The 9,462-nt window shown below is 51.7% G+C and overlaps 1 protein-coding gene across 2 annotated transcripts in view; it reads right to left on the bottom strand.

The window, feature by feature from the left end:
- Positions 1–2,845: 2,845 nt before the first annotated feature.
- PIGR (polymeric immunoglobulin receptor) overlaps positions 2,846–9,462 on the bottom strand; it is a 17,547-nt gene continuing 10,930 nt past the window's right edge. For both annotated transcript variants that reach the window (XM_017669902.3, XM_017669903.3), the window contains exons 5-11: positions 8,561–8,884; positions 7,678–8,001; positions 6,611–6,776; positions 6,126–6,247; positions 5,378–5,509; positions 5,199–5,257; positions 2,846–4,159 (exon numbers count right to left, since the gene is read on the bottom strand). In XM_017669902.3, coding sequence (XP_017525391.3) covers positions 4,064–4,159; positions 5,199–5,257; positions 5,378–5,509; positions 6,126–6,247; positions 6,611–6,776; positions 7,678–8,001; positions 8,561–8,884 — 1,223 coding nt within the window. In that variant the 3' untranslated portion in view covers positions 2,846–4,063. The remainder of the gene's footprint in view (positions 4,160–5,198; positions 5,258–5,377; positions 5,510–6,125; positions 6,248–6,610; positions 6,777–7,677; positions 8,002–8,560; positions 8,885–9,462) is intronic.

The raw sequence follows: 9,462 nt of genomic DNA, 5'->3' as shown, positions 1-9,462 counted from the left end.
TTAGAATATTTACCTCCAAATGTTTAAACAAAGACTTTTGGCTCTAGTGAGGGTAGACTGCCTGCCCATTTCTTTCGTAGCCTTAGGGAAGGCTTTACCACATCTCTACAACTTCTTGCAGCTTGACCGTCTTCCTTCCCTTTCTGTGTTAGCTTCCTGGCCATCTGGGGGCCACTGGTCTCAGCCTTACCTCTTCTCCATCAGTGTGCCCCCATCTGCCTAGATATGTGTCTTTCTGAGAGGATAGCCTATTCATTTTATTGCACAGACACCCTAGTAGAGTTCATTATGTCAGAGAAGCTTGGTGGCGGTGGGGAACTCTACTTATCTCTCTGCCTTTGGGACCAGCTTCCCAGATCACCTACCACAGGTCCTCTCTGCTGTCTATCATTCTGAGGAGGAATGTTCTGTCCTGAGACTTTCAAAAATCTTGGACAAATAAAAGAGATATATGTTTTTACTTTCACAAACCAAAATCAGCTGCTATAACCAGATTCTAAGCCACTATTAGGCCTTAGTGAGGTATACTCATTATTACATAATGGATTTTTAAAAGGAAAAGAATCTAGATAATTCAAGAACTTGAGGAAGATTTTCCTGTCATCAAAAATATACAGGCAGTTCTCTGAATGGCTGGACCTGATCACTGCTACCTGATTTATCATCATTAATCCTTCAGTTGATTTTACTGTCCTGTACTGTGAGAAATAGTATCCCTCCAAATTCATGTCTACCTGGAACCTCAGGATATGACTTTAGTTAGAAACAAGAACTTTGCAGATTTAACTCATTAAGATGAGATCAAATTGGATTAGGTGGACCCTAAATCCAATGACTGGTGTCCTTCTAAGAAGGCCATGTGAAGACACAGAGACACACAGGGAGAAGGCCATGCCATGTGAGGATGGAGACAGAGGCTGGGGTGATGCACCCACCAGCCACGGAACACTGACAATTGCTGGCCACCACCTGAAGCTGGGGAAGAGGGATGACCAGATTCTCCCTGGGAGCCTCCAGAAGGAACCACCTCTGCCTTTACCTTAATCTCAGACTTTTAGCTTTCAGAACACTGAGAGAATAAGTTACTGTTGTTTTAAGTCACCCAGTTTGTAGTACTTTGTTATAGCAGCTCTAGGAAATTAATATACTCCCCAAGTTGGTGACGTTTTAACTTATTAGATACCCCATCTCAACTACAGACCAGCTTCCTTCTTGATAGAAGGGTCTTTCTGTCCAACATGCTGCAGGGGGAGCAGGTGGACTTTGAGCTGTACCTGCTGTCAGCTATTGACGTTATCAGTTAAGAATAATAGGTAATTAATGGAATACTATTCAGCGTTAAGGAAGAAACAGGTCCTACCATTTGCAATCACATGGATGGAGCTAGAGGGGATTATGCTCAGTGAAATAAGTCAGGAAGAGAAAGACAAATACCAAATGATTTCCCTCATTTGTGGAGTATAACAGTATAACAACGAAGTAAAACTGAAGGAACAAAATAGCAGCAGATTCACAGACTCCAAGAAGGGACTAGAGGTTACCAAAGGGAGGGGGGGGGGGGCGGGGGGGGAGGAGGGAGAAGGAGATCGAGGGGTATTATGGTTAGTGCACATGGTGTGTGTGGGGTCATGGGGAAGACAGTTTAGCACACAGAAGACAAGTAGGGATTGCATGGCATCTTACTATGCTGATGGACAGTGACTGCAATGAGGTATAGGGGGAACTCGATAATAAGGTGAATGTAGTAACCACATTGTTTTTCTTGTGAAACTTTCAGAGGAGTATATATCAATGATACCCTAATAAAAAAATAAAGAAGGAAAAAGAATAATAGGTGATTGTCAGTGCCTTTAGTGACATTTCTTGGCCTTTGATTCCAGGGGCTAGGATAGGCTGCACGACCTCCTGGGCTGGCTTGCAGGCTACTGGCAATACAGAAGCTGCACCTTTCCTGCTTCCTATGTCATCACGTGGTTGTACCGTAATTTATTTTACCCGTCTTCTACCATTGGCCATTGAGGTTACCCACTCTTTGTATTATAAATAATGCTGTGATGAACTGCCTGTCCTTAGATCAGGTTAGCATCCCTGCTTATTGTTAGGCTACTTCTACAAATGTAATTGCTGCATTAGGGAAAGCACACATTTTCAAGGCCTTGAATATAATGCCCAGTGACCTCCCAGAAAGGTCTCCCTTTCTCCAGCAGGCTGCTGAAGACTTCTTGTTTGGAGATGGGTGAAGAAATAATCTGGAAACCTTCTGAGAAGACAAGAGTCAGCAAGGAAGCCCTGTCTGCCTGTCTCTGAGCACAGAGCCCAGGGCTCTGGGTGCGCTGTGTTAGGAGGAGAATGGCCATGTATGCAGAAGACTGGACTAGTTATCTCTGAGTGCCAGAACCTTTTGTGCCAGCAGCCCAAGGCCCTGTCTTTGGAAGGGGCATTTGTAGAGGGCAGGTATGATGACGAATTTTATATGTCAACCTGACTGGGCTAAGGGATGCTGGTGAAGACAGGGGGCTTCACTCTGCTTCCCAGGTGGTTCTGAGGCTGGGGCAGCAGGTCTGGGTCTGCTCCGCCTGGCAGCAGAGCCGCGCAGCCTCCTGTCTCATGCCCTCTCTGTCTGTGTGCTGGGCACAGAGCTTTGGTTTCTGACCTTTCGTACAGACCCAAATTACTCTTTTATTGAAGATCGTCCTGGTCCCAGTGGTAGGCAGTCTCAGTCCAGCACGGGATATGGGGGAAACTTTGGTTTAGATATGTGTCCTGGGGAAAGTGGAGCCAGAGCAATGTTCTGGAAGGGTCGTCTATGAAGCAGAATGTGAGGGGGACAAATGCAGTCTGAGCCTTCTTGGTGGCAATCACGGTCTTTAATTATTAACGACGTCACACTTTTGATTTGTTAGCAAGTGCCAGCTCATAGGTGCTGGTGGAAATACAGAGCTCAGAGGGGAAAAGACCTTAAACCTTAGCTCTTGGGAGATCAGCCTGTCCCTGGCACCCTCGGACACCCTCTTTCTACCCTTTAGTACGGAAGTCTTCAAATGGAGGGGCTATGAGGGTTTGACCATTCTCCTATCCTCTTTGGTCCGTGTGAGTGACAGAAAGGAAGGGTCATCTTCCCTGGGGTGGGGGCCTGAGAAAGATAAGTCTCCTGTATATTTTCTCTTCCTCCTTCTCCGTATTCTAGAACTCTGCCTTCATAAGGAAAGCAGAAAGTCTCACAGAGAGATCCCTGTCCAAATGGTTCCCAAATCTGGCTTGGGCACTAGTTTATCCTCCTTGGGGCCCTTGGGCAAAGCTCTTCACCTCTCAGGACCTCGAGTTTCTCACCTGCGAAATGATCGGAATGTACGTTTATGATTACTTGTGCAGGTGCCCAAGTTACACGGTCCCTAAGGCCTTAGGACTCCAGATGGCTTCTGGTTTCTCCCAGGAGAGTAGAGGTGAGTGTACCTGCCAAGAATCTCAGGCCTTAGTTAACGTAAACACACCGAGCGGAGCTGTGGCTTCCAGGGGTTCAGTGATTTCCTAGAAAGGCTGCATGCTGGGTCCACAGCTTCTCCACCCCAGTGCCTAGCAGAGCGCCTGGATTCTAGTGAGCATTCAAATATGTATTTTCCGTGGGGGAGAGAAGAAGAGACATGGAAGGAAGGGAAAGAGGGAGGAAGAAGGGATGGAGGGGCAGAGTGGAGGGGCAATCCTACTGACATCCCATAATGAGGGTGCAGAGAAACGGTGAATGGCTCTCCTTCCTGAAATTACCTCACCACCCACCTTGGTCTGTCTGCTTTCTAAGATCTTAATTCTCTTGTGCACATCAGCATCTGTCATTAGAGATAAGCTGCTGGCGGGGACTCCTCACGTCCCCTCACCTCCAGCAGGAACAGAGGCCAGGCTTGGATGCTGCTGGGGAGGGACCAGCGCGCCCTCTGGAGACAGGTGGGAGAAGCCTAGGGGGTGCTGAGCGCAGGCAGTGGAGCCCCCTGAGCTGAGGGCCCCGAGGATCAGCGTGATTCTGAAGGTGATTGTCAGGGGCTCTGGGAGAATGCAGCCGGCGCTCGGCCTAGGCTTCGGTGGGGCCATCGGGGGCGTCGGCAGCCATGCTGTTGGCCTGGAGCAGGAAGGCGGTATAGGCCATGTCCGCTTCCTCCTTGGAGGACTACGGGGACATCAGGGGAGAAGTCAGCATTCGGGCACTGGCTCAGCGGTGGGCGTTGGAGGGAGGGGCTGCACTAAGAATCCTGAATTCATCATCGTGGCCCAAGCAACCCAAGCTTGTGTTGACGCGCTGTACCTATTCCAGCGCCCATGCTCACCAACGGAAAGTTGCAGTTTCTAAAAATATCTCCCTCTGTCTCACTACCTCCTTCCAACACATGGAGTGGAACCACCTCTGCTGCCTGGGCCTGTCTCCGGAAGCCCTGCCCACACAGTCCACGGGCAACATGGCTGGGCTGGCGTCAGCTGCAGTGGTTTATATTTTTCTTTCTCTCCCAGCCGGAGCTTTTCAGCAACACACGGTTAGAGGGGAAGGCTGTATCTAGGACAAAGTCCCCCGCCTGGTTGTTCCAGGCTCGGGTCGCTGCTGCCATGAGGGACAGCAGATGTGAGGGCAAGCATTAATGCCTTGGGATTAGGGAGGCACGAGGGGAGGGCAATATGTGACCCAAACTTAGGAATCATCTCTGGTAGCGTTTTAAGGAATGTGGCACTTGGTTGGGGTGGGGAGGAGCTTCTAGTAACTATCAGATTGCTCGCCACCAGCAAATGTCCTTCAGGCTCAGGCAAAAGGCTGGTCCTGAGCAAACACTCAGGAGAGGGTGGTGGTGGCCATGAGCCCCACAGCCCAGGGAGAGAAGCCTCCCAATCAGCGCACAGGACATTGGACCTTCCCCTCCCGCAGCTGAATCTTCGAAGCGCTTGCCTTCCCCCACCATGCCTAGACTCCCTCCCTGCTGCGTGCACACAGCTGCTCACGTAAATGCAGCTCCCTTCCGACCTCTACCACATCACCCCCACAGCCAGGAAGACATGTCTCACCCACTGAAAGTTCTCCTGAATACTGTTTACACAGTTCCCCCTCTTCTGATGCCAGCCCCCCTTTGAGGTCGTTGTCCATGACATCCAACTGCAATCTCTCCGCTACACTGCCTTGTCACAACGAAGGGGCCTCCCTCCCCCGCCTCGGTCTTACTTACCCTTTTCGGCTTCTTAGGCTCTTCGGACTGTGTGGTGCCCTCAGCGGTGGTGCTGAGCTCTGTGTGAAGCAGGGAAGGTGGATCACCCTCACTAGCCTTGTAGTCCCACCCCAGATGCACAGTCAGGTCTAACTGGGGCTCCCCTGGGGGTCCAGCACCCCCTTGAGGGAGGGACGTACCATCCTTTCCTTCGAGGGACGTCTCCTGAGTGATGGAAGATGCTCCCGTGTTTTCATTGGCTCCAAAATCCCTGGAGTTGTCAAAGTCTGACATGCTGATGTCTGTCCTGTAGCTTCTAATTGAAACCCGGTCTGTGGGAGACAGGAGTCGGTATAGGAATAGGGTCCAGGCACAACAGAGAGCAAGATGCGTGGCTCTCCTCTGAGGGACCCCCTGGCAGCTTAAGTAGGGGAAGGGGCCCCTCCTGGTCTTCCCTGACTATGACCAAAGCAGAAGGGAAATGAGCTGCGTCTCCTCCCCAGCCCTTCCTCGTAGATAATCAAGACTCAACTCCTCTGACCTTTGTCTGTACTCTGTGATTTTTCAAAGTATAGCATCTCACTTTGTCCTCATATCAGCCCTGTGAGGTGGTTATTATTGTCCCTGTCTCAGGCCATAGGGAAACTGAGGCATGAAATGGAGACACTGCATATCACATGGCTGAGTAGTTCCGGAAGTGTGGACCCAGCACCTCCTGTCATCTTCCTGGCAGTCCTGCCTCTGAATTCAGGCCCTGAGCCGTCGGAGATGGCCTCCCAGAGACAGCTGGCCTGCAGCACTCAATGTGAGTTTTGGGTAGCCTGGATTTATCTTTTCCCACTCTGCTCTCCCAGGACCCTTTCTCGGAGCCTATGAAAGAGAAGGGACTGTGAGATGCCCACTAAGAGCAGCTGAGCAGGGAGGCTGGGGAGTGTCCTGGGGACTCACCGACGTTTTTCCGGTGCCGGGCTCTGACCACCGCCACTGCCACAGCCCCCAGCGCCAGCACCAGGGCCAGGGGCACCAGCGTGGACACCAGCACGTGGGAGCCCCCACTGTGGCCCGCAGAGCTGGAAGGAGGATTAGATGAGTCAGTCTCTGGAAGGGAAGCCTGGGCTCCTGGGACGTGCTGGCAGGTTGGCTCTGGCTGGCCCCCCTCCCAGTTAATCCACACCCTCCTCCTGCCATGGCCCCCAGCACCATTCTTCCAAGGAGCCTTCCCCAGATATGGCATAGGACGGCGGCTCCCCTGGGTCCCAGGCCTGGGAAATCAAACTGAACAGCAGACATGGCCCAGCCATGGAGAAGGACGGGGAACACTGCCAGCCCCTCCCGAGGACGGAGAGCCGCCTGCTATGGATGGGTGGCGGGCTTTCCTTCACGGTCCTGCTGGCCCACCTGCAAGTGCTCGGCCCTGGGGCATTCCTCCTCACCTGTCGGGGTCCGTGGGTGCACCACTCCCCCGAGCTAGGTCTCCAGTATCCTTCGCTGCTCTATCCTCCGCGAAAAGGCTGGGGTCCCGAATGACTTTGTTCTCAATGTCTCTGACACTCCCCTCCTCACTGGGAGCAGCATTCACTGGGACGACAGCCTGGGACCCTGGAGAGAGCAGAGTGGGGCTGGATTATGGTTCTTTCTCCATGTTTCTACTCCTTGAGGTCAGGGAGTCTGTGGAGAGGGGCTTCCTGAGAAATCACAGGGTCAGGGTGTAGGGCCTAGGATGACACTAGGAACAGAGGCATGATGGTCTTCTCCAGCTGTCTGAGATGATCTCTGTTCATTAATATCAAATTCATTTCCATCTACAAGGCTCGGAGGCTTAGATCTTGTGCATAAGGACTGACCCATCATTTGGGGCCTAGGAGATTTTTCACAGCTTTGAGACCCTGCCCAAGGCCTGCTGACATCAGGACAGGGTGCAATAGCGCTGCCCCCTGGTGGAAGCTTGGCAATGGGTGCCTCACTGAGCCAGAGCCGCCACACCCCACACCGTAAGATTTCCAGAGGGACTAAAAATACTCTCATTAGGGATAAAACATTTCAAGTGACATTTCCAAAAGAGGCTTAAAATGCAAGCTTACTGGAAGCAGTTACCTTAATTTTCTTTATCGGGCCTTGTACATGAAAGCACCTGGCTTCTCTTGAAAGCAGGCTTGACAGAATATTACACGTGATAGTGACTTTGAAATGTCTCTGTGCGGAAGAAGATCTCTCTGCCTATAGAAAGGCTTCAGAATGGGCTGAAGGGCATCTGTGGGACTTGTCTTGAGGATGAGGTTAAATGGCAAGCCCACTAGTCTTTCTTAATGTGTATGTTTGTTTGGGTGGGGTGCCCTTTTTGGAGGGCAGAATAAGATTATGTGGAGCTAAATCTCCCCCTGCCCACAGCCTCTTATAGCCAAACCTAGGGCCTCCCACCTCCTGGGGGAGAAGCTGGTAGGCAGGGCCTTTCTCTGGGGTTCCCTGGAGGGGGGTACAGGCCTCACTCTCAGAGACTCACCCCTCACTCTCTGCTTGACCGCCACGTAGACAGCCACGGTCTCTGCATAGCGGAGGCCCTCCTTCACGCCGCACCAGTACCAGCCTTCGTCGCCCCCGGTGACTGGGTTCAGGGTCAGGGAGACCAGCTGGCTTCTCTGGTTGCAGTCTGTGAAGGCCTGGCTGGGGCCCTCGGCTTTGCTGGGCAGGGTCCTGCATCCTGTTTTGCTCCACTTGCACCAGTATTTCTCATAAGCATAGTATTTGCACGGGAAGTGGCAGGGGAGCTGCAGAGTCTCGTCCAGCCAAGCAGTGACATTCTCCGGTGCCTTGAGGCTCGGCTCTCCTGGAGCAGGGAGGGAGGGAGCAACGGGCGCAGAGCTTGGATGGGTGATGACGCAGGGAAAGGCTGTGGCGGGGTCCTTTGTCCACAGCCTGCTCCCTCTTTGGAAGGCATGGTAAGTAAATGCATTCTACTGAATACGTTAGAAATGTTATTCTGTGCCTGTGTGATAATTATTACTGGCCACCACCATGAACCAGTGCAGCCTGTCATGGAACACAGAACTTTGCAAAGTGACTTCAGCTTGCTTTCCTTGCTCTTCTCTTCTAGACTCAATACAAACAGCACTCTGCCTCAGCCGACGCCATATCTAGTGTCAAATAGGCAGATGCTTCTGATAATAGGCAGTGCTACGTATGGTAGTTGGGAGTGCGAGGTGTGTGCAGGGACGGGAACTTGTTACAAGTATGCACACATGACCTCCACAGGTGGGCTCCCTCCGGAGGTCGGCCCCATGGGCATGGAGTGGTGAGGTCAGAGAAGGAGTGCTTGTGGGGGCAAGCTGCTGACTGGAGGGTCCTGGGGCTGCCTCCTTTCCCTCTTGCTCTGGCTCGGCTCTTACCTTCAACGATCTTGAGCTCCACTGTGGACCTCCAGTGAGGATCACCGCTGGTCAGACACCAGTAGAAGCCGGCATCCTGGGCAGTGAGCTGGTTGAGAATGACCGTGTAGGTGCCGTTCCCTGGCTCCTCGTACAGTGCCAGCCTGCCTTCGTACTGTTCCTTCACCAGCCCCTTGCTCCCCACCAACTGCAGGCACTGGCCATTTTCCCAGCGACACCAGTACTTGAAGCTGTTTGTCTCCTTCGGGTTGTAGGAACAGAGCACAGCCACAGAGCCTCCTACAACACCCTTGACCACAGAGGGACTACGGGGAATCACGGACTCTAGAAGCACAAACAGAGATGGCGTGAAAGAATGGAAAATGGTCTGGCAGCTCCTTCCCCACGGTCCCAACCAGGCTGGGGAGTGAGGTTCAGCCTCATCATTCATCTTCCTCAGAAAATGTAAAAAACTTCCCTAAAGTCACAGAGCTGCAGCTGGAGCCATTCAACAAGATGCCAGTGACCTTGACCCCTAGTCTGGCCATTTCATTCCCCTTCCCCACCTTATTTCTGAACAGAGAATGGAAGGAGTTTAGGAGAAACTATCAGCCCTTCTCCTTGGCTTTCTTACAAAATCTCCCTTTATAGGAAATGTTGTCTGTTTATTAGCTTGTCCCACAAAAAAATGGCCAGATGGTTTTATTCCAAATTAAGAAAATATATTTAGAAAGGCATGATCTAAAATATAAAACCACATAGCATAGATAAGTTTGATTGTTGAGGACCATCTCAGAGAGAAGGACGGTCCGTCTCCAAGAAGCTAAAGCGGAGGTCCAGGGAGAATCCTGGACAACTGAGGAATGTGGTGAGGGTCATGCAGGCTACAGAAATGATGCGCACAGCATGTAAGCCCCTAAAAG

This window comes from Manis javanica, chromosome 11 (genome assembly GCF_040802235.1).
Source record: "Manis javanica isolate MJ-LG chromosome 11, MJ_LKY, whole genome shotgun sequence".
Taxonomy (NCBI): domain Eukaryota; kingdom Metazoa; phylum Chordata; class Mammalia; order Pholidota; family Manidae; genus Manis; species Manis javanica.
Note: the sequence above shows the minus strand (reverse complement) of the source record. Positions and strands in the feature narration are given on the sequence as shown.